This window comes from Sinocyclocheilus anshuiensis, unplaced genomic scaffold, assembly GCF_001515605.1.
Source record: "Sinocyclocheilus anshuiensis isolate Anshui unplaced genomic scaffold, SAMN03320099.WGS_v1.1 scaffold1625, whole genome shotgun sequence".
In the NCBI taxonomy this organism is placed as follows: Eukaryota; Metazoa; Chordata; class Actinopteri; order Cypriniformes; family Cyprinidae; genus Sinocyclocheilus; species Sinocyclocheilus anshuiensis.
In genome coordinates, this window is record NW_015539802.1 from 138,239 (window position 1) to 164,028 (window position 25,790).

At 35.9% G+C, this 25,790-nt stretch overlaps 1 protein-coding gene across 3 annotated transcripts in view; it reads left to right on the top strand.

Annotated features, from left to right (window-relative positions):
* Positions 1–25,790, top strand: part of LOC107683878 (vinexin-like) — a 55,191-nt gene that overhangs the window by 5,473 nt on the left and 23,928 nt on the right. Inside the window, exons 1-2 of one of the 3 annotated variants that reach the window (XM_016479931.1) lie at positions 116–188; positions 22,834–22,896. In XM_016479931.1, the coding sequence (XP_016335417.1) occupies positions 22,885–22,896 (12 nt within the window). In that variant the 5' untranslated portion in view covers positions 116–188; positions 22,834–22,884. Of the gene's footprint in view, positions 1–115; positions 189–4,606; positions 4,969–22,833; positions 22,897–25,790 lie in introns of those variants that run through there. The other 2 variants (XM_016479932.1, XM_016479929.1) reach the window with 2 other exon arrangements.

Genomic DNA, 25,790 nt, shown 5'->3' on the forward strand with positions numbered 1-25,790 from the left:
ATCACACACACACACACACACACACACACACACACACACACACACACACACACACACACGGACAAAGGCTGAGTCACAGAATCACAGTAAATTGCAAACGCCCTCCCAGCAGAAACAGAACGGGCTGTAATCCGTTCCCTCTCTCTGCTGCTTTCTGTGCTGCTCATTCCAGGGAACGTCTCCTCACGGTAAATACCCGTCTCGCAGCTCTCCTCGAACTTCATGACTCTCTTTTACTCAACTGTATGCTTCTGTTCTTCACTGCTGGTCTGTTTCATGCTGGTTTTTAAACGTGAAACATCAGCTTTTCTATCTTGCTGTAACATTTGTGGAGATGCATGCTGGGGCTCAGACAGTGAGGATTTACTTGTTTACTTTCAGGGTGTGAAATGTCAAATGCAGGTACTTTGTGTGCAGTGGCTTATTAACGTATAAAACATCTTAGATTAATGCTAAAGTGGACTAAAAACAGATCCAAGTCCACTTTCAGTGACAATGTGAATGCAAAGAGAACATCCAGTGCTCTTACAGCTGTCATGCTGTCATTTGCTGTTGAAGGTAGGGTATGTTGTGAAACGTTGCACCGATAGTAGTTGTTGAGCGTGATCTGCTAGATTCTTGTCAAACAGTGTTTCCCATGTGGCTAGTTGACAGCAGTCATTTATTCATAAAGTAGATGCAGTCAGCCAGTAGTAGGGGAAACAAATGTATCAGTTTATTTAAGTTAAAATGACAAAAAAAAAGAGACAAAAAGAAACTTTTTTTTTTTTTGTATTTCAAAGTTAAGAACTGATTTTTTTGCCACAAAATTGGAAGCTAAAAAACCACTATCAATTCAAGAAAGTCAGTTACAGGACGATGATAGATGCAGGTAGAATCACACATCTTTACATGTGCATGTCAGCAGTTGAGTTGACTTTTTAAATGTAAAAGATAAAATTAAAATACAGTAAATAGATAAATATGTGCCAGAAAACCACAGTGGAACCAGTGTTAGAAGCTAAAACTCATCAAACATCATATTCATAAATTGAAATAAATCTGAAATAAAATAAAAAAATATATATTAGATGAAAAAACTGAAATAAAGTAAGTTACTAAAATTAATAAAATGTATACGGTACACTGTGCCCTATTTTTATTGAATTTTTAGAGTGTAAATAGATTTACAAAAATAAAAACCATATAACAATTTTTAATATGAAATATTCACATTAAATTCAAATGAAAACTAAAAACATAAAAACAAAGGCCCAAAATGAAAATATTAATTAATACCATAATAGCACATAAATAATACCAAATAACACAGTAGCTCATCTGTGTTCCAGAACATTCAAATGTTGAGGTCACAAACTCTGCATCCCTATAAAATCGATTTTTATTGAGTGTTATTTATCAGATATATATACGTAGCAGCGTGGTCTGGGATTTGTCAAGAGTAAATATTTACCATTGTGGTGCTTCCTCTTACGCAACACTGAGTCATGCCAGTCATGCTGTTATTCAGCAGTGGTTAGCTGTCATTCACAGTATCCCTTGAGCCACTGGTTACATTTTGTCAGGATTGAAGCAACATGCTTACGCTATAATTTACTGTATAATTACTTTGACAAATCATAGCTATTTCAGACTGTGTTTTCATTAGAGCGATGGATTTCTGCTTGGTTTAAAGCCGGGGTTTACAACCTTTTTTAGGCCAAGTACTCAATTTAGTTGCTCAGAAATGCAGTAATAACAGTAATATTCCGAAATATTTCTTCAATTTAAAATCTTTTTGAATATATTTTAAAATGTAAGTTATTCCTGTGATGCAAAGCTGAATTTTCAGCATGATTACTCCAGCCTTCAGTGTCACATGATCCTTCAGAAATCATCCTAATATGCTTATTAGCTGATCAAGAAACATTTCTTATTATTATCAGTGTTGAAAACAGTTGTGCTGCTTCATATTTTTTGTGGAAACAGTGATGAACAGCATTTATTTGAAATATAAATCTTTTGTAAGATTCTAAATGTCTTTGCTGTCACCTTTGACCAATTTATTGGACCCTTTCTAAATAAAAGTATTTATATATATATATATATATATATACAGTATAAAAACTTTTGAATGGTAGTGTATATGATATTTAACATTGCTAAGCTATTCATATAATCATTATTGATGTACAAAGACATGACCAGCCAGCGACTGTGGAACATTTAGCTAAAATGTAAGTTGAAGTTAATGCATGTATTTTATGCAATATTGAAAATCTTTCACAAAAATGTGTTAAAGATCAAAAACTGGCAACCCTTCTGCAGTAAAGACCCCCGGTTTAACGAAACCTGTACATTTGATATGCTTTCTCACTCTATATTTGGTTTATCTGTATCTTTAGAACAGAACTGAACCTTGTCCTAGCAGAATAAAAAGAGAAAGACAGAAATAATAAAGAGAATGGCATTATGTTTGATGTTTCTTTCAGTCCACTAATCATCTTACTGGCAGACACAAATATCAGCTCGCTGCAGGAGACCGACCATTAATAACAGAAGCGTACATGCCTCCTCTCCTAGTTCATCACTCACTCTCAATGATTTATTTCTCTTTTCTCAGTCTCACATGCTCAGCTTTCATAGCAGACCATAGTAAGACCTCTGTGTTCTGCTCTCCTCTCGTCTGGTCTCACCTCATGCTTTCTCCTGTTTAAACTGTCAGTTGTGAATGTATTTTCTTCTCTCCTCCTCTGTTTTGCAATAGTCTGGTTGCTGTGAAAATAGACACTTCTGGAAAACAGCACACATGCATAAAAGAGTTCAGGTAATCTAGAATTCATTCTTTAAAATTCATACACACTGAGGTAGTTGAACCCGATAAAGCTTTATTATCATTGTGTTGCTTTTTAATGATGGTGGTGTGGCCTGGTGCTTAAAGATCTGGATGTAAGTTTGAACCCCACAAGAGGGATTGAAGAATAATGACTATTGTGCTCTTGAAACTTCAAGTTGCTCCAATAAGACTATAGATCAAAGCATGAGATAGATTACTATTATGAATGGATAAAATTACTGAATATGATTTAAAATACATATCATAATTTAAAAAGAAAATAAAAAATATAAATAATCCTGATTGTGACAAAAAAGGATTCATAAATCATATGTATATGTCAGCTAAAAAACGTATTATTATTTATTACTTATTATTTCTGGTTGATCATGCCACATTCTAGCTTGCATAAAACTCAAGTCTTGTAAATCAGATCATCAGTACTTTGTACTGTACAGTGATAATCCACAATCACCGTCAGCACAGTTCCTGAGAAAACAGCAGGATATAACATGTCTGAGCAGTCAATTATAAATCGATAAGATTAACAGCTGTAAAATTACTGGTCATGATCAACAATGTGATTTTATCTGTTTTTATATGATTATATTGCTATGTTTACGTTCAACTTATTTGTATTCTAAAATGTTGTATGGTTGATCACAGCTCGTATATTCATGTATAATACAAAATAATCATAAAATACATTTTTAATAATTGCATTTTTATTATTTTTAAGAATTATTTTTATTTGTACTCTAATTCAGCAAGGATTAAATTGTTTTAAAAAGTCACAGTAAAGACGTAAAAATGTATCACAAAAAATTATGGTTATCACAAAAATATTAAGCAGCACAATTGTTTTCAACATTGATAATAATAATAAGAAATGTTTCTTGAGCAGCAAAAAGCATATTAGAATAATTTCTGAAGGATCATGTGATACTGAAGACTGGAGTAATTTACAGCTTTGCATCAAAGAAATAAATTACATTTGAATATATATTCAAATAAAAAACAGTTATTTTAAATTGTAATATTATTTCACATTATTACTGTTTTTACTGTATTTTTGATCAAATAAATGCAACCTTGGTAAGCATAAGAGACTTCTTTCAAAAACATTTAAAAAATCTTACAGACCTCAAACTTTTGAACTGTAGGGAATATTATATATGAAAATAGAACTTTATGGTAATTTTATTTTATTGTATTTTTTCACTTACCCTAGTTTTATCGTATGTGAAAGAGTAGTTTTCAAAATTCACCTGTTGTGGTCCATAGAAGAAAGAAAGTTTGGGTTTGGATCATATGTGAGTAAATGATGGCAGAATTGTAATTTTTGGGTGAACTCTCCCTTTAAGGATAAACACATTAGAGGCTTTATAAAATCTCAAGGGCCAGTGGTTTGAGACCCCTGCTCTAAATCTTACACTTTCTTGACAGATCTCAGAATAGGGCATGTTTCTCAATTCAAGACCTCCGCCTCAGTGTATTTGTCATTGATTTGTTGTTAAAGAATTTCTCAAGCCTGAAGTCACGTTGACTGAGTAACTGCTGTCCTCCTCTGGTTGGCCATGTATAGCCAGACACGCATAAGCAGTGGCTCATAGAAAAACAGCGGGGAGGGAGCGCAGGGAAAACAGTGAAATGAGAGGAGGAACGTCAGGAGGTGGATGTGCTTTAGTCTTTGAATTCACCAGTCTTTAACACCGTGCTGTGAAATATCACCTTATGGCCACAAAAGGCTGACTGCCTATTCAAACGCTCTTTAGCAAAGGCAGCCAAAAGTGAGCCGGGCCTCTGCACACAGTCTGTACTTCACCATAGAAACCCTTGTCAACCAGGAAGTCCTGTAGTGGTGGAGAGAGAGAGAGAGAGAGAGAGAGTGAGAGTGAGAGTGAGAGTGCATGTGTGTCAGTATGTGAGAGGGACTTAACAGAGGTGAAGCAGACAGGAGCATAAAACAGTGAGAAAGAGAAATAACTGACCGATTAAGCTGACAGAGAGGGACGAAAATACAAAAAGAGCAGGTTGAACCTGAAAGGTTATTTTATACAAAGCAGACCAAGCAGCACTTTGGGAATTGTGTGTTGTCCTGGGAAATCTGTGCGTGGCTGCACTGTCACACACTTACACACTCACACAAACTGGTGAGTTGATTTTTTTCCATCTGACAGCCTGTTAGTGTGAGTTTAACTGTAAAACAGTCAAATGATCACGTACAGCGACTCATTTATTCATGCAGTTATTCTGTTTGGCAGGGCTGTGTTAAAGCAGTAGCCCGCAATACGTCTGAAGTTGATTCTTAACTCTCTTTGAAGGATTAAGGGTCTTTGGTGGGATTTAGGAAGTTTGCAAAGCAGCGGGAAAGAGCATAAATGCTGCAGAAAAGCCCAAATCTGGAGTCACATATGGGGTTCTGCTTTCATATTTCTATGTGTGTTTAAAACACTTTGGTTTTGCCTGTACTGAATTTGCCTGTTTAGAGTGGTGTGATTTGTTTGACGTTTGATTATTATAGCCTGACCTCAAATTCATTTGGTTCATGTACAGAGGGTGTTACTTTATGATTTAAGATCCACAGGACAAAAACAAATATTTTAACTGATGATTTAATGTTTTAATTGTACTTATTAGATGTACAAAATAAAAAAGTGGGTTATGTAATTAAAATTATGATTTAAACAAGTCGTCATTCATTTTTGAGGCATTTTAAGTGATGTCGACTAGGGATGCATCAATAAGACTGGCTGAAAGAGCTAAAGGATGTGCTTATAAATGATATACCATACTATTTTGTTTAAATGAATGAAAAATAAAGTATAAAATGAATCAAGGCATCACATTCTTATAATGTACAGTTTAAAAACTGGATTGCCATTCTGACATCTGCTCAAAATTACATTTCTGTGATGAGAGTTTAGCATTATGTACATGACAATGTTAATGTATTTGGTCTTGGCAGAATAGATCTGCTATGCTGCTGCTGCTTTGGCAGAGCAAGTACTAAGACTTGCTACTGCCAATACATCCACAACATGCTGCTGTGAGCATTTAAGAAATACTGCTGCTGCACATATAAAAACCCTATATATATATAACATACATGAAATCATCCCATAGCAGATCAATACAGGTGGAGCTGGGGAAGGCGGAGGGTTTCTGAAGCGCGCTGCAACTGCTACAGCAAGCACTAGCTGAGTATTTGAATGTTGAGCTGCAAGCTCATTGGCTGCTGATAGGAAAAGAAACCAATCAGCTGCACTATGTGAATAATTGTCATTATGTCACATTGAGTTAGAACCAGACTGCGCCATCTAGAGTTTCATGACAAAACTTTGTATTTAACAGTGGTGTTAAATAGTTAGTGTTTTAAAAATGTAAAATTTAACCTTAAAATGGCATGAACTCGAAATTCACTGTATTTTCCAACTGCATCTTATTGTGAAAGATTCATCTGTGCATGTTTAATTTCTTTTTTTTTTTTAATAATTTTAAATCAAAATGGCATAACTGGATCTTCTGGTATAACAACTTATAAAGACCTCTCTTCTTTAATCATTTAGTCTGCATAAACCACCCCTTTTCTTACAATTGACTGCAAGGTCTCATTCAGATCTCCATTTAAAGGTGCAGTGTGTAATATTTAGGAGGATCTATTGAAATAAATTCAATATAATACGCACAACTATGTTTTCAGAGGTGTATAAAAACCTTACATAATGAACCATTATGTTTTTATTACCTTAGAATGAGCAAATTCTATCTACATACACCATGGGTCCCCTTACATGGAAGTCGCTATTTTGTGCCGCCATGTTTCTACAGTAGCCCTAAATGGACAAACTGCTCTACAGAGCACGTTTCATCACTATGTTCTTCTTGTGAATAAAACTCTGACACAATGATGAGTAAAGTCATAATAATATTCACAATAACATATCAGTTTACTGAATAATTAAGTAAATATAATTCTTTAATTTACCTATCTAAAGAAACCCCATTGCTTGACTGGCTACTTTCTGCTGTCTTAGACTAGGACATCTTTGTCCTGTGTCAGCCACCATAGTTTTTCTATGTGCAATTCGCAACCTCACCGCTAGATGCCGCTAAAATTTACACACTGCACCTCTGATCAACATCTGATGCATAGACACGAGTCCGCACCCTACATTTTTATATCTTATGATAATCCGCTACACTACGTCACAATATGGAAGAAAAGATCTGTCGCTACTTCCATTAAATCGCAAATTTAAAGGGGTCCTATTATGCTCTTTTACAAAGTCTTGATTTTGTTTTGGGGGTGTACTTGAACATGCTCTCATGCTTGGTGGTTCGAAAAACGCATTATTTTCTCCCCAGCCTGGCACAAACGGCTCGATTAGTTCCAGCTTTGATGAAGGTCCGCCTTCCGAAAAACAAAATGTGTTGTGATTGGTTAGCTGTCCCAGTGCGTTGTGATTGGTGAACAGCTTAGACGGTGTTTCAGTACTGCCACGCCCCTTGCTCCATCTTTCAACAAAAGATTTTGGGCGAATCCGGCATTGTACTCCCTCATGTTGTGGAAGCTATCTTTAGTAAAATGCGCAGCACACAATAGCAAATTGGGGTTATAATGCTCAGGAACAGAGTTTAAAAATAAATTGCAACCACTGTTTCCTGACATCATCCGCTTTCAGAAGCCCAAACAAAGACGTTTGGGCACGGAGGTGAAAAAAACAGCGTTTCAGGCGACCTCGCCCCTCCCCACCCCCCAACCATTCAAATTTCTGTAGGTGGGAATTATTTTTATTGATATTCTAATGGGCCGCTTGTGATATCACAAAGCCCGGAAAACAAACGCTGTAGTCCAAACGAGCCGTTCGTTGTAGTTCTTGAAAAGGGATTTTTAAAAACGAAATATCTCCCTTTGGAGTGGACTTTGAGATTTGTAACTTTCTAGATCTTTTTTATGCCCAAACATACACACTACACACTGACTAAAATTAAAAAAGTGAAAAAGCATAATAGGGCCCCTTTAAGTGAGCGTTAGATGATGTCATGGGTAATCTTACAGTAAAAAATAAGAAATGAACACAAAAAATTAAATATCCAATATCGGCCGATACCGATAAATGTAAAAAAATCTTACATAACTGACACATTGTGGTTCCAATATACTTTGTATCTCTTAGATATGCAGTATGATATGATATCAAGATATCAAGCTAATATCAATACTGAAATAAATATGTATGATGTGATAAGAGGTCAAACTGCTCACATATTCCCATGGTTAGGTTTAGATGTTTTCCCATAGTGTTCCTCTAGTCAGTGACTGACAGCTTAGTCTCATTGAATATGACCTGTATTTTTACATGTCTGTCTGGGTGTTTCCCACCGTTGTAAGGCAAATGAGAGCAGACTTCAGTGTCAGCTCCAATAGTCTGTGTTCCAGTGACAAAAGCATGGCGCAAGTCGGTGTGTGACAGACCAAAAGCTCTCCTGTCAGGTCCATCAGAAAGCCCTCAGCAGCGCACACTGATCTCTCTGAGAATATTCTCACATGCTACGTGTGTGCGTGAGTGTGTGCACGACTGCTTTAGTACCCATTACATAAGCATGACATATTATGGGGGCCCTCATGGTATGGGGCATTTCCCAGCCTCTGATCTACGTATACATATGGGTACAAAAAAGGTCATTTTCTTTACGGAGAGACATCTTGCTGATTAGAATTGTCTTCAACAGGTTCATACAGGTGTTTCATGACCTCCACACTTTGTAGAGTGTTGTTGATTTTGGATGGTCCATGTGGAGGAGCCCATTTTGGCTCATAGTTTTCAAATTGTTTGTGGGATCCATCCCAACTGAGTCGAGCGATGGACGACCATACATGGTGATCAGATGGACCTGCTGCTGATTAATGTGTGTATCATGTAATAACGGGAGATTGTAAACAGACGCACAGCAGCAGAGCCTTGTATGGCGTCCGCTCGCATCCATCAAAAGGTCGAGCATAACAGACCTGTAAAAGAGTAAGCAGTGAAACAGATGAGATGGATTTTGAAGGACTTAATGGCCTTTGCTTTGTTCTGCTGTTCTTGTTATTTTTAATTTTAAAATACTTTATTTTATTCCACTATTACGTATATGCAGAGACAACTATAAGAATGCCATTTGTTAGATGATTCCCCTGAAAAGTGTAACTTACGAAATCTTTCTCACAATATCGCCTACAGTTATAGTTTATAGTTTGATGTCCAGGTGTTTGTCCTCCATCTGTGGCGTGGGCTGTCTCAGTTTGGTTCAGCAGGGACTGTTTGTTTGGACATATCGGTATCATCTAAACATTGTTGTTTTTTTGAGCATCCGACCAGGGGTGCATTTCCCAAAAGCAACTATGGTTGCGAGTTCCGTCGTTGCCAATAGAGTTCAATGTAACTTGTGACTTAACAGTGCTTTTGGGAAACGCACCCCAGCCTGGCACAGCAACAACTTGACCAGTGGAGTGAGTTTGGGGTGGGGCTACCTGTTTGTTCATCCAATGGCAGAAGGGGGGAGTATTTAGGAAACTAGTTTGAAAACAATCATTATTTTCATATTTATGTTTCTCACAGAAAGGATGCTTTAAATATTTGTCATTGTAATTTTCTCTCTATGTCTCTGTGTTTTTAAAGCCCAAAGTATACTTCAGTTTTGAAACAGCTAAATGTATAGCTTTTTAAACTATGCTTTTAATTTGATAGCCTGTGTGAACACAGTTGGTTGATGTGGGGGATTCTGAAGGACTTGTTAGATGTTTGCTTTGTTCTGTAGTTTTTGTTATTTTTCATTTTAAAATACTTTCTCTACTTCCACTATAACATGCAGAAACAACTATAAGAACTTTATTTCTCACAATATCGCCTCAGTGTTTGATGTCCAGGAGTTTGTCCTTGTGGGTTGTCTTGGTTTGGTTCAGCAGGGACTGTTTGTTTGGATGTATCTGTATTATCTAAACATTGCTGTTTGCTTGAGCATCTGACCAGCCTGGCACAGCAACAGCTCGGCCAATAAAGTGAGTTTGGGGCGGGGCTACCTATTTGTTCAACCAATGACAGAATGGGGAGTTTTTAGGAAACCAGTTTAAAAACAGCCATTATTTTTGCAATTTTTTTTTTTGCACAGATATGGCACTTCTCTGCTTTAATTATTTGTCATTATAATGCCCGCTCACTCTAGCCCGCGGTGTGTGACGCTGTGTTTCATTGTGAAAGCGAAACTACTTTGTTTGGCCTTCCAAAAGAGGACACGACTAGAAATCAGTGGTTAAGTTGTATCTACAACACTGTTCCGGAACAGTTCAACCCAAATATTCAGATGTGTGCAGCGCATTTTATGGAGGACTGTTTCCTGATCCTGGTAGAGTAGACTACAATGCCGGCTGTTCTGACTCACAGACTGTAAGTACGTTTTCATTTAAAGGATTTGCCACTGATGATTCAAACGCGAGTTTTGAGCAGTGTAGAGTAGCGTTTGTTGTTTGTCATTTCTCCGATCACAAATGCAGACATGGTTTTATGTTTACGCGGCGCGATGCAATGCAACGCGTAAAAAGACAGTATAAGTCATTATAATCCGCAATTATGTCCCCACTGGATGCAACAAATGCCTCGTTTATAATGGGTTTTAATGCTTTTGTCTCGTCGCTCTGGCCGGGACAAGGCACCACAATATGGCAAGGGGCGTAACATTTCCGTCACATGCTTGAGGTATTCGGCCAATCACAACGCACTGGATAGCTGGCCAATCAGAGCACACCTCGCTTTTCAGAATGATGAGCTTTGTAAAAATCGACGCGTTTCAGAAAGGTGGGGCATAGAGGAGAAACAATAATGTACAGTATGTGGAAAAAATTTGTTTTTTGAACCTTAAACCGCATAAAAACATTTAATTACACCAAATACACAAAATAATGTTATTTTTAGCAACATCATATGACCCCTTTAAATTTTAAAATGCTTTCTCTTATTCCACTATAACATGCAGAGACAACTATGAGAACTATATTTCTCACAATATAATCTCAGCGTTGATCAGTGAGTTTGGGACGGGGCTACATTTTTCATCTTCAACCAATGGCAGAAGGGGGGAGTGTTCAGTAATACCTATTTTAAAACAATCATTATTTTTGCAATTATGTTTCGCACAGAAATTATGCTTTTCGGTTTAAATGTTCGGTGAAATATTTTCTCTCTCTTTTCTGTGTTCTTGCATTTGTTTCTAACGCCCAAGTAAGTAGCCCAATTTTGATGCAAATTCTAGTGAATACGTACAGATGAACGCACGGTCTTTCAAACTATAATATGATAGAGTGCATGAACACAGGCACTTGACACATGCACTAGAAAGATTAATTTTTGTCCAGTGTCTGTGCTTTTTCTCTCCAGAAGTTATGACCAATAAAATATCTTTGAACCTGTTTAAAGTTGCAGGTCTCTCTTAACCCCCTTACTCAAGCACTTGTCTGTTGTTGCATCTTCAGTGGTTTGTTGTAGTTGTTGTTCTTTCTCATCTGTTTCTTTTTCGAGTGTGAAACAACAGGCTGGGCCAGTGTTGCTACCTTGTTGTAGACAAACTAATTAGTGCAAAAAAGCTCAAGATGCACGAGCTGAGCGTACAGAGTTAGAAAAATTTAGACAATTGGGACTAAAGTCTTGGCAGCTTGGCTGTGTACACTTTGACCTAAATGGTGGTGGATGTCACACAGTGTGTCATTGTTTTTACCCGAGATCTCACTGGGATCATATCGCCCAGTCAGACAAGCAAAAATTGTAAAAGACTGTAAAAATCATGCAGTGTGGCCCTCAAGTAAGTGATGTGATCTAGACATGATGTCAGATCTTTTGGCTTAATCTTGCCTCATACTATGCTTTTTCTGTCTACTCGCTTTTATCTCTCAAACACACACGTACACGTACACGCGCACACGCACACACACACACACACACACACACACACACATAACATCTCTTTATGTTTTAACAGCACAGAAACAGAAAAGCTCTCTCAGCCATTTACCTTCATTTGATAAACAAAGTGGCACAAGATTCATGTGACTCATTCAGATGTTATCAGACAATGGAGAGGATTGCTGATCAACTATGTATGAGGATTAATACAAAATATTCTATTTTGCATTTATGATATTCAGTATGAAATTCATTCGATCATAACAATCATATTTGTCTACTTACTATAGCCAAAACTATTTTGATACTTATGCTACATGTAAAGTGTATGGATTTCATTGCATTACAAGTAAAACATCATGCAAAATATCATCTGCAAGTGGCTTTTAATCTACTGCACTGGTGTTTTTTTATATAATGCAAAGACATTGATAAATATTTAAGTATGTCCTAAGTGTCCGCCACTGAATATGTGCACAAAATACTAATTATGTAATGGATGTGAATCTAGTGTAAAAACATATACACTGAATTGAGAGGAACAGCTAATTACTCATCTTGAAAGTATACTATACTGTATCTGCTGATATATTTATATAAACTACATGATGGAATGATCATCTTTTCCAGAGCAACAAACAAACCGCCCACGCTCAGGACATTTTCCAAATGCCTTCGTGAAGATGAACGGAGATGCAGGATAGAGATCATCTGATCACTCACTGGGGGATAGTATGCAAATGCTCTTATTGGACAGTTGGGATTCACCAATATGGTCAAAAATGTGGTGAATTTGAGACACAGTTCTTAGCAAAGGTCTGCACATGGTTTCAGTGACTCATGGTTATTCAGTGAGTCTGTTAATAATTGAATGGACACTTTTACAGGCTCCAAAGAAGTTCTACATATTCTGTGTGACCCCTCACTTTGGTGTCTTTCCAATAAGAACAATAAAAAAATGGTAATTGTTTGGCTATAGTCACCACACCACCTGAGTTTTGAGGTGAAAATGTGACCAGAGAGAGAATATGATTTCGGGAATCTTATCCGGATCTTAGAGTCACATCAGTTGATTCATGAATCAAATCTATTAGTAATTTTTGTGTGTATTACCAGCATATTTAAGTCATTTGATTAATTTCAGGGTTTCTCACACTGAAGAATGAACTTACTTACTATTGTTACAAAGGTCAACCGGACAAATTTGACAAGTTCTTGTCTCTGGATTTTGACACAGGAACAATGAAATCTTGTCAGTACAGTTCTGTCTTCAGCTCAGCTATTGTGGCAACTGATAAAAGCGTAGTTAAACTCATCCACAAAAGCAGAACCATTTAGCCTCAAACTGACCTGTGCCTCTTTTCACCTTTGATCTTTGGACAATGATGTCATGATCCAAACTGCTGTCAACAAGACAAATGAATTACCATTTCATTCCTTCACTAATAATGCCAGTGGCTTGCATTCAACATGCATCACTGGAAAAAAATATTTTTTTTATATCAGTATTTTCCAGTAAAAAAAATCTAAACATCCTTAAAAAATTATAAGATGACTTAAAGGGGTCATATGATGCGATTTCAAGTTGTCCTTTCTCTTTGGAGTGTTACAAGCTGATTGTGCATAGATAAGATCCCTGAAGTTGCAAAGACTAAAGTCTCAAAACCAAAGAGATATTCTTTATCAAAGTTAAGACTCTGCCACGCCCCCCTAAAACGGCTCGTTCTAACACGCCCCCACATATCTACCTCACTATGTGGAAATATTTGCATAATGCCACCCAAATGTGCACGCAAAGAAAGAAGGCGTGGTTTCAGTAACCGCAGTTAGTGTTGATGCAGCCATGTCAGGGAAACACTGTGTTTCAGTGCGAAAGCAAAAGCACTTTATTTGGCTTTCCAGAAGATTACTTACAACAGATTACTTACAACAGAACAGCAATGCATTTTATGGACGACCATTTCGTGAACCTATTTTCATATATTTAAAAAATAATCTACTCAAGTGCGAACTGAATCTAATGTTTTAAGATACTTAATTGCTTTTTTAAAAGTAGATATACATGTTTAGATATTTTAACTGGAAAACAAAATAAAAGCACATGTTAAGACTTTTATTTTTATCAGGATCAGACTCTTTGCTGACCACTCAAATTTGAAGTATTCTTTTGGTAAACACACAGGCCTTGGTCACTGTAAACAATTTATAGATTGTATTTATCTTATCAAATGCGATCATGTATACATGTTCATGTGTTGTAGAAACAACATCAAGATATTTTTAATATTTGTCTAATGGCATCTTTTTTATGACTGAAGACGAATTTCACTGATACCAATACTACTGATATCTCTAGGAAATTGTTATTTTTTCCCCCCTAATATTTAAAAATAGACTACAGCCATTAAACTTTACAGTATAATCGAAAGCTATCAATTTTAACATTTATTAGACTTTTAAAAAATAACAACTTCTAATTTAAGTTAACTTAAAACTAGGGATGCACCGATACCACTTTTTCCAGTACTCGCCCGATACCGATACTTTTATTTTTGGTACTTGCTCAGTATCGGGCCCGATACCGATACCAGTATCGGTATCGGTGCAGCCCTACTTAAAACAATCTCCACATAAACACATTATAATAAATGTCATATTTACCTGTGCCCTTCAGCAAGTTGGAAATATACAGAAATTGAATAAAGTTATCAAACACTAAATTCTAAATTAAACATAGATGAATCCTTAAAGCTACAAAAGTTATTGATTTCCTCTTTTTTCTTTTGTTCTTTGATTAACAGACATCACAGCAGCTGGGTTATTAGGTTATTTGGCTGCTATTACTTTAAGAGCTGCCGCTGCTGAATGTGACGCAGATCTGATACGCATGCTCGTAGTTTCATTCGCGCTTTAAAGTCCACGTGAACTGGAAGTTGCTGCTGACTTTATTTCAGTGTAGTGACGCATTTCCAGAATACGTTCAAAAAATTCCTGAAACGGAATATTGAACAGAGGGCATGGTTTTATGTTTGCACTCCTCCTCTCAATACGTTCAAAAAATTCCTGAAACGAAATATTGAACAGAGGGCATGGTTTTATGTTTGCACTCCTCCTCTCTGTTTCTCACTCATAGCAACCTAACGGTTGGAGGGGTGTGTTTAAGGATATTCTGTCCAAGCCGTCAAACTGACGTCATCAGAAAAGGAATGCCATTCCAGAGCGGAAGTAAATGTTCAGATTTTGATTAAAGATTACGAAGACAAACAATTTTTTTCAGCAGATTAGCACGGATTAATTGCTTACATCAAGACTAGCAATGTGCGCTAGTAAAGTAAATAAAGTCAATTTTGATTTCATGCGGACTTTAATATGAAATGATACAGGTTATAGTGCGCGCTGTGATATTTGTGCATGCAATTGAAGAGCACGCACTACGAGCACAGTATAATGGCTCGTAGTGCGTAAAAATGAGTTTTTACTGACATATGACCTGAAACATCTCATCTGACCGCAGTTCACTGTTGTTCTGCTGAAGCGAAGTGGAGTGAGCATCTGAAAAGTCTCCTGTTTGAAGTGCTTGTAAATACATTCTGCGTCTAAATAAATGCAATTCTTGTCAAGAAAAAAAGAGATAGAAGCAGCAGTTGTGAGTACTGATGGGGTGGCCAACCCTAGCCCCATTAAATATTTTTAACGCTGTTAAACTGGAAAATGTAATCACATGTGTTAATGCGGTAATTTTGACAGCACTACTAAATACGTTAATTTATGCCAACAAAACACAATGTTTTGGGTTCAATCAAGTAGAAATAGCTTTTTAAGGTAACAATTGCAAGTCACCAGAAGTAACAGGAGAATGTGAATGGATTCTGTTGTGTCAGAGCTTGTCATGGGTCAGTATGAACACAAATGTGTTGTTATTACACAACATAGATTAATCAATATAACATTGTATTTCAGGGCTATTGCAGGTTGTGGAATTAAATAGACCCTGTTATTGATGAAACCAATAAGAATGCAATTATACAATGGAGTTTGTGGTTTATAGGGTTTTATTAAAAACAATCTGACTAAAGCAACACTCGTCTGCATAGAGCAGCCTGATTTATCATCAACATATGCAAGTGATTTGACCGCAGTAATTAACTTAGTGACCCCTGCAGTCTACCAGACATTCGTTAAGCAGAGTTTGGGTCCTAATCAAACCAGTTACTCATCACAGATGGTATGCGTGCTTGCTGCTTGGAGCTAAAGGCCATAATACTTAATAATGTTGGTGCCGGAACTCTTAGTGGCTCATAAAAAGCAGAACCCTGATTAAATGTTAATGATTTTTCATTTACGTCTTACAGATTTCCTGCATGGCTGTTCCTATAAAACGAGATGAAACGCAGATAAGAACTAAATTAAGAGCAGAGCAACAATGTTTTGACATTTAGATTGCACTTTTCCCATGAAGCAGGCCAAAGTTTAACCTGAGAGCAATGCTTTTTTCTACCTATGTGTAGTCACAGCCTAAAATACGTATTTAATTCCTCTCATGTTGTTCCAAATCTGTTCTTTCTATTGCAGAACAAAAAAGAAGATATTTTGAAGAATGTTTCAGCTGTTTTTGTTTATACAATTGCAGTCAATGGGGTCCAAAACATAACTGAACCCCATTGAATTTCATTTGGTGGACAAAAAAGTCAGGTTACAGGTTTGGAATGACTTGAGGGTGAATAAATTCAGGCAAAATTATCATTTTTGGGTGAACTATGCCTTTAAATAGACATTCAAAGACTGTTCAAAGCGTATTGTATAGTACAGGCTTTCAAAAATCAAAAGCTCCATTCTGATTGGCTAATGTACAGTTTTCCTGGAAGTCAGGATGCAGTGGTGTTTCTGTGGTTCTAGAATCCACTTTACTGTGTATTGCGATATGACGGCCCTTTATAAGTGGATGATTATTGCTGTTTTATCTGTTTTAAATGGATAAAAGTTTTTGAGTGCCAAAACTTTGTTTAGATATCCCCAGTAAATACTCTGCAGGTGACAAACACATGGCGCAATATGGAGCTCAAAGATGTTCCCAGATATTGCAGAACAGGCCAGCCATCCCGTCTTGTGCCAGTGACCTCAGAGTTGTGGGACGCGTGTCTGATGTCATTGCCAAGTTTACAGAGTCCTCCGCAGGGACATTCCTCATCCCACTCATCCACATCATCCCAGTACCTCCCCCTTTATCACTTCATACTGGCTCTTCAAGCAAATACATTTCAGAATTGTGCATTGTATACAAATATGCATTGGTAGAACTGTTTCTTGAGCAGCAAATCAGCATATTAGACTGATTTCTGAAGGATCATGTGATACTGAAGACTGTGATTTAGTAGATATAGACCTATATAACTTCAAATGTAATTTTAGGATGTATACACCATCCAGCACAGTACTGTATGTCCCAGATGAAAACAATGGACAAATCGGGTCTGCTAGCCTGCTGTCAGAAGAATGCAACATTTATGCGTTGCAGATGCTTGTTTGAGTTTTGTAATCTGCAAAAATAGCTTGGAGCGCTCAAAACAAACAGCAGTAATGCTCAATGTGTTCTGAGGAAGAATCTGAGCATATTTCACCAACGGATGTCTGAGGGAGACGTAACCCTATTAGGTTGTGTTTCAGGAGTCCTCTCCCAATTCCTGAGAGAATGTTGTAGGGCGCTGTACTGTCTCTCTCTTTCTCTCTCACACAGTGCTCATTTAGGTAATAATGGTCTAAGGAGCCAACAGCATTGCTGTCCAGTCTACAATCTCTTCATTCGCACGTCAAGGCATAAATGTTTTGATTTAGAGATTTGTTGTTTCAGAATGCCACCTTTAAAGACAGTGGTCTCAAATTGACTAGTCAGTGGGTTGACTGAAAAATGAATCAGCTAATTGGTCTTTAGGAAGCTCTGTATATTTAGTATGGTTTTGGGTTTACCTGAACCTAATAGGATGGTTTTCTTAGGGGGGACTTAAATTAGACATGTTCTTGTGTCCAAAAACAACTAGGCTATATCAGTGCTTGTCAACCAGGGAAAACCTTCCCTGCCAGGGAGCACCAATAGTCTAAAGATTATTTAAATATACACTACCATTCAAACATTTGGGATCAGTTTGTTTGTTTGTTTATTTAAGAAATCAGTTCTTTATTCAGCAAAAATAAATTAAATTAATCAAAAGTGACTAGTGCAGTCAAACGATTAATCTCATCTAAAATAAAATATTTTGTTTACATAATATATGTGTGTGTACTGTGTATGTTTATTATGTATATATAAATACACACACATGCATGTATATATTTAAGAAAAATAAGTTTTGTTCGATGAATCGTTTGACAGCACTAAAAGTGACAGTAAAGACATTTATAATGTTACAAAACATTTATATTTCAAATATAAATATTTAAAATAGACATAACAAACATATATTGATATAAAAAAAGTACCAAACATTTGAATGGTATGTATATGGCTGCAGCAAGAGAGTTGTAGAGTGCAAACTGTCTGAATATTAAAGTAAAAAATGAACAAAATCCTTCAAAAATGCTCACTAAAAATGTAAAACTAAAATAAAAATCGAAAACTAGTCAAACTTACTAATGCCCACCATGACCCATCCCTGATTTTGAGTAGTACAGGATTTAGTCCTCTGACAGGTTCATACAGATGTATAATTACACACACACCCACATACACACAACTCTCTTTGTCTCCTCCATACAGTACATCCTCCATACAGTACAATAAATCAACACTCCTTCACTCTCAGTTGTACCATTTCCGAACTGGCTATTGAGTATTATGGGTCTTTCTTTTAGTTTGACTAAGTAACTCTTGATATATAACTTCACAAAGCATGTCAGTCTGCAACAAAGGGATTTCATAATTATAAATTCAAAAACAGGCAAAAGGTTGGGCGTCTTTTTCTTTATTGTGAAACGTATGAATGAATGGCCTTAGTGTTTAATTCAATGCACTGAAATCGTTACCCTTTTATGAACTGAATTCAGTTGACTGCTGAAGAGAATGAACATGAATGATTTGTTTGTAACACTTTGGCATGTCAAATACAGCTGTGATCCTTGCGTGTGTCACATGACGTCATGAAAGGGAGATAGACAGGATATTTGGGGTTTGCTATGGAAATCTATTTTGATTTTATGCTAAATTATGTGGATTTCGAAATGTTTTTGTAATGTTTTGTACACACCCTCACGTGCCAAACCCACTTTCCTTTTACCATGTAACACAAAAGATGTTGTTTAGCAGAATGCCCTGGCAGTTATTTCACATACAATGAAAGTGAATGTAGATGGATTCAACCAAACTCCAATGACAAAAAGCACCAGCTTTAAAAAAGTAGTACTTTTGACTGGTGCTAATCTATGTCTTAGTCATGTAATTGCTTTTGTGAGGAACAGACACACTTTTTTGTAGAAACATTAGCTATATTCACTTGCAAAACTTTTGTGTTTCTCAGAGAAAATCCGTGTTCACTTGAAAAATATTTGCGTTCTCCCGAAAACTTTGCATTTACTTGCAAATCTTTTATGTTGGCTTGCAAAACCTTTGCGTTCCCCCGAGAAACGGTTTGCTTTCAAAACTTTTGCATTCCCCCAAAAAACTTTGTTCACTTGTAAAACTTTTGCATTTCCCAGAGAAAATTTGTCCCTTTCAAAATGTTTGTGTTCCCCTTAAAAAACTGTATTCACTTACAAAACTTTTGTGTTCCCCAGAAACTTTGTGTTCGTTCACAAAACTTTTGTGTTCCCCAAAAGAAATATTGTGTTCGCATGCAAAACGTTTGTGTTCCCCAAAGGAACTTTGCGTTTGCTTCCAAAACTTTTGTTTCCCTGAGAAACTTTGCATTCACTTTCGAAAAATTTGCTCGCTTGCAAAACTTTAAAGTTCCGCAGAGAAATTTTGTTTATTTGCAAAACGTTTGCGTTCCACCGAGAAACTTTTCGTTCACTTGCAAAAGTTTTGTGATCCCTGAAGAAACTTTGCATTTACATGCAAAACTTTTGTGTTCCCTTAAAAAACTTTGTGTCCCTTTCAAAACTTTTGTTCCCCCAAGAAACTTTGTGTTCACTAGCGAAACTTTTGCATTCCCCCGAGAAAGTTTGCGTTCGCTTGCAAAACTTTAGTGTTTCCTGGATAAACTTTGCGTTTGCTTGCAAAACGTTTGCATTCCCCAGAGAAACTTTGTGTTTGTTCATGAAACTTTTGTTCCCCCAATAAATTTTGTGTTCACTTGCAAAACTTTTGCGTTCCCCTAAAAAACTTTGTGTTGCTTTCAAAACTCTTGCGTTCCTCTAAAAACTAAAAAAATCCCCTAACTTTGAGATCCCTTGCAAATCTTTTTCATGGCAGAATGCAATATTTTTGCTAAAAAAATGCAAGTCAATGCAGGGTTTTGGGTGGGAACGCAAAAGTTTTGTGAGCAAACACAATGTTTCTTGGAGGAATGTTAAACTTTTACAAGCAAATGCAAAAGCAGTATAATATAAAATAAATTTTTTCTCTGTTCCCATATTTCTCATATTGCTCTGTTGGTTTGAAATGACATGAGGGTGAATAACTGACAGAAATGTAATTTTTGAGAGAATTATTCCTTTAATGTTTAGTCATATTTCACTTCTGTCCCAGAGTTCACTCTCATTAATTGATACAGTGCAAATCCATATGTGTTAATAAGCAGTGCCACTCATGCAAATAAACACACCCCCACTGTGGGACCCTCACATACTGAGAGATCATTGTGAAGCACACATACATAAACACGCACTCAATTGTTTTCTGTTATGCAATGGAGCTCATTCAAGACTGGTGAGAGAATCCATCTGGGCCAAGAGAATGAGAGAAGAGAATAACCCAACATATAATCCCCTGTGTGAAAAGCCCAGTGTTCATAGCAGTGGATACAGCATTCAGGAAACTGACGGCAATCATTATGGTCTCCGGTTCATAGTTAATCATCTCACATGGAAAACACAGGAGTGCACTCTCAGAGCGGGAAACGTTGATGTCAAATGGAAAGCTAAAGTCATATGAAACATTTCATGTTGGACAGTTCCCCGGTTGCCATGATGACTGAGTTTTTTGTGTTTTTTAAACATCATTTTTTGTAGAGCTATAGGAAAATGTTCTTATGTTTGAAACAGTTTTCCTTGTTTAAACATTTTTTGGTTCAGTTATATCTAAGGATGTTTACAGCAGATATGATTGGTCATCTGTGCTGGTTTTCACACACTTATGGCTTGTTGGAAAGTTTGACCAGTGGTCATTGTTTAGTTTTTCAATGCCATGGCAACAAAGCAGTCCACGTTTCAAAGTCTTGTGATTTTTGTAGTTGTAGTTGCACTTTCTGGTTTTGCACATTAAATTTTTATCAAAAAAAAAAAGTGTTGAAGCAATCAAAAATGCACTGCCCACACTGCAGATTGAGGTTAAATGGTGGTACGTTGTTACAGCCACTGTGACCATACCTCGCTTTTGTCCAAGACAGCCAATGGAAATGAGAGAGCAAAACATGCAAAGAATTGTTGTGATTGAATCCAAGAATATCAATATCATCCATGTGTATGATGAGAGAGAAACATTTTTTCCACAAATTTCGTTTTCGCAAATTTTTCATACAATGCATTCACACCAATAGGTGCCAGTATGAAGTCTAACACCGTTGTAATGAGGAAGACCAAACGAAATTGGGGAATAAATTTGATTTAAAGCATTGTATTGTATTTGCTTTAAAATAAATAAATGAAATGAAACACGAATAAATAAAATAAATAAAAAATACAGAAAAAAAACTGTCATTTTGTGAAATATTATTGCAGTTTAAAATAACAGTTTTCTATTTTAATATACTTTGAAATACAATTTATTTCTGTGATGCAAAGCTGTATTTTCAGCATCATTACTCCAGTCTTCAGTGTCACATGATCCTTCAGAAATCATTCTGATATGCTGATTTATGATCAATGTTGGAAACAGTTGTGCTGTTTCATATTTTTGGGACCTGTGATACTTATTTCAGGATTCTTTGATAAATAAAAAGTTAAAAAGAAACAATGTTTATTCAAAATATACATTTTGTGTTACAATATACACTACTATTCTAAAGTTTGGGGTCAGTAAATTTTTTCTTTTTCTTTTTTTTTTTAAAGAAATTAATACTTTTATGCAGCAAGAATGTGTTAAATGGATAAAAAGTGATAGTAAAGACTTAAATTGTTAGAAAATATTTCTATTTTGAGTAAATGCTGTTCTTTTTAACTTTTGAAAGCATTTTTAACCTTTGAAAGCATATTAGAATGATTTCTGAAGGATCGTGTAACACTGAAGACTGGAGTAATGATGCTGAAAATACAGCTTTACATCACAAGAATAGATTATATTTGAATGTATATTAAAATAGGAAACCAATATTAGAAATTGCAATAATATTTCACAATATTACATATATATTCGATCAAATAAATACAGTCTTGATGAGCATAAGAGACTCCATTAAAAACATTACTGATCCCAAACAAATAGCAAATGGACTTAATATCAGTTTTTTATCAATTAGTGTTGCATAATGATATTGTCACTAAATTTTGCAATTTGCCATGTTTCAGTCACTACTTTGTATTTGTTCTGTTGTCAACAGAAAAAAATGCAAATATATAAAATATATTAAACAAATATATACATGAGAAGAGCTTTATTAGGAATTTAGCTGTAATACAGTATGTGAACATAGAGAGTAGAAGAGAAACAAACACATGTACTGTTCAAAGGGCTGACACTAGACAGAATGCAAATATGACTCAGTGACGTCATCAATATGCTAATTATCACATGACATCATCTAGTGACTTTTTGAGCAGGATTTAGTGCTTTCCATTGAAAGTAGTAAGCAAGAGTGGTAGTATAGTGAGCGGTGTTAACAGACTAGTTTAAGAGTTACACCAGTAAATGAATACTGTTGTCAGTCACTGATTTAAATAAAATAGAAATAAACAATAAAGAAATAACATTATTTTGAATGCTGTTTCTTTCAGGCAGTGAGTCTGAGATCTGACTGATTACTGATCAGGATCCCTACAGATGACATGCAGTCTCAGGTAAGAGCATCTGTTGAAGTTCAAAGCTTGCTCTCTGTGTTTCTCAATCCGCTAAACCCATGTTAATGTGAGGTGCTTTGCACTTGCACTTACTTACGATCCTTGGCAGCTCCTGGGCCGTTCAGCATCACATCGAAAGACGCCCTGGAACCACAGAAAGAAAGAAACGTTACAAACAGCCCTTTACACAATGACAGGAGGAGAGAAAGAGAGAGCTATTTATGGACTAGACTTGGATTTCCATGAAAAAGCCCCAGTCCCTGTTCCCCCAGCTCACAAAGCATCTCCATGATTTAACAAGATACAGTTTCACCATCTGTGACAACACAGGGAACCCCTAGAGTTCACATGGAGAGAGGGAGCATTATTCAGGTCATAGAGAGAGCAGAAAGTGAGGGATGGTGGGGTTCGAGTCAAGAGGAAGAGGAAAGGAGGTCAGGAAGATGTTTCACAATGAAAAACTTACCCAGTAATGCTAACTTAACCTGCTATTGGTGGTGAACTCTTCATGACCCTGTTGGCTAAGAGTCACACCTTAGAGAGTTTGAATGAGGGAGCTCAGGTAGTAGTTTCTTCTCTTGTGGCCCCTCAAACTAAGCCACAAAGAGTCTTTCTCTGTAAGCATCCACAATCTAAAATGGATGAGGATGGACAGTTTGTTTTGATACGTTGAATGAATAACAAATGGAGCTGACAAGAGAGCAGATTTATCACGGCTATAGTTGCTTCCCAAAACCCTTTCAAAAAATGGTCACTGGCAAAAATATAAAACATAATATAATAATACTTTTAAATATTTATCAATAGCAAGGTTTACCAAAACCAGAATTAAAGAATGAAAAACCGAAATCAAAAATCAAATTTCAGTAGCTAGATTTGGTTAATTGAGTAACTGAACTCTTTATTCTGTTCAGGGTGTTCTCAGGTGATAAATTAAACCAGTCATAATAAAGTTATTCAGCAATGAGCTGCGTTTTGGTTGGTCATCCGAACTAAATTTACATATTGCTATTTTAGCTTAAGTTTTGTTCACTGTGAAGTGTATCCTCACAAAAAAATGTTAAAAAACTAAAACTGTTAAAATAGTTTTAATTTTTATAGATTTTTTATTGAAATAAAGCTGAAATAAAATGAAATATAAAAATTAGATGAAATTAGTGCAGTCAAACGATTAATCACGATTAATCGCATTCAAAATAAAAGTTGTTGTTAACATAATATATGTGTGTGTACTGTGTTTATTTATTATGTATATATAAATACACACACATACAGTATATATTTTGAAAATATTTACATGTATATACATTTATATATGTATATTATTATATTTTATATTATATATATATAAATATATTTAATATATAAACAACATGTTTTTCTTAAATATATACATGCATGTGTGTTTGTGTATGTACATATACATAATAAATACACGGATGCGATTAATCACGATTAATCATTTGACTGCACTAGATGAAATGAAATGAATAAAACTGAAATATAAAAATATAAATAAAATTGTATTTAAATTTATTTATTTATAATATATAAAAATGAAAAAAGCATAGCAAAACTTTTTAAAATTTTTGTAGCGTATCCACATTGTGTGCATGAAACAGGTGCAGAGAAGCACTAATAAAACATTATTTTGGTAACTAATTTCGACTTTTCACTACACTGATATTTATGCATGCATGCATGTATGTATGTATGTATGTATTTATTTATATTTATTCATTGCTGTTTTGGCCAAATATTGTTGGATTCTGACATTTCAGTGCATCACTACTCTTGTGAAAAAGAGGTATGCTTTAGCATACTTAAAAAAAAAGTACTTACTAAAGAAATATAATTTTTTTAAATAATAAATATGTAATGTTTTCTGACACTTAAGTGCATTATTTACAATTAAATGAATGTACTATATAAATGCAATTAGTTGAAGGACATACAGTGCCTTGCGAAACTATTCATACCCCTTCATTTTTTTTTACATTTTGTTATGTTGCTGCCTTATGATAAACTTCTTTAAATTAGTTTTTTTCCACATCAATCTACACTCCATACACCATACTGACAAAGCAAAGACAGAATTATCACAACTTCGTAAATGTATTAAAAATAAAAAACTGAAATAAGTACATTTTGCATAAGTATTCATACCCTTAACTAAATATTTAGCTGAAGCACCTTTACAGTGTCAAGTCTTTTTTTGTTTGATGCGACAAGCTTTACTCATCAGCATTTTGCAATTATCTGCCATTCTTCACCTCACCTGTTCACCTCTCAAGCTCTGTCAGGTTGGATGGGAGCAGATGCACATTTTCAGGTTTCTCCAGAAATATTTGATTGGGTTCAATCCCAGGCTGTGGCTGGGCCACTCAAGGACATTTACACAGTTGTCTATAAGCCACTCTTTCTGTGTTCTTAGGGTCAGTGTCCTGTTGGAAGGTGAACCTTCTGCCCAGTCTGAGGTTCTGAATGCTCTGGACTAGGTTTTCATTAAGGCAATCTCTATATTTTGCTGCACTGAGCATTTCTTCTACTCGAACGAGTCCCTCAGTCCGTGCTGCTGAAATCAGCCCCACAGCATGAGGTTGCTACCAGCACACTTTACTTTTGGGATGGTACTCTTCAGGTGATGAGCAGTGCCTGGTTTCCTTCAAACATGATGCATGGAATTGAGGTTCATCAGACCAGAGAATCTTGTTTCTCAGAGTCTGAGGGTCATTTAGATGCTTTTTTTATAAATTCCAAGTGTGTTTTCATGTGTCTTAACTGAAGAGAGGATTGAGTTTGGCCACACCGTCATAAAGCACAGATCGGTGGAATGTTGCAACGATGTTTGTCCTTCTGTAGATTTCTCCTATCTCCACATATGATCATGGAGC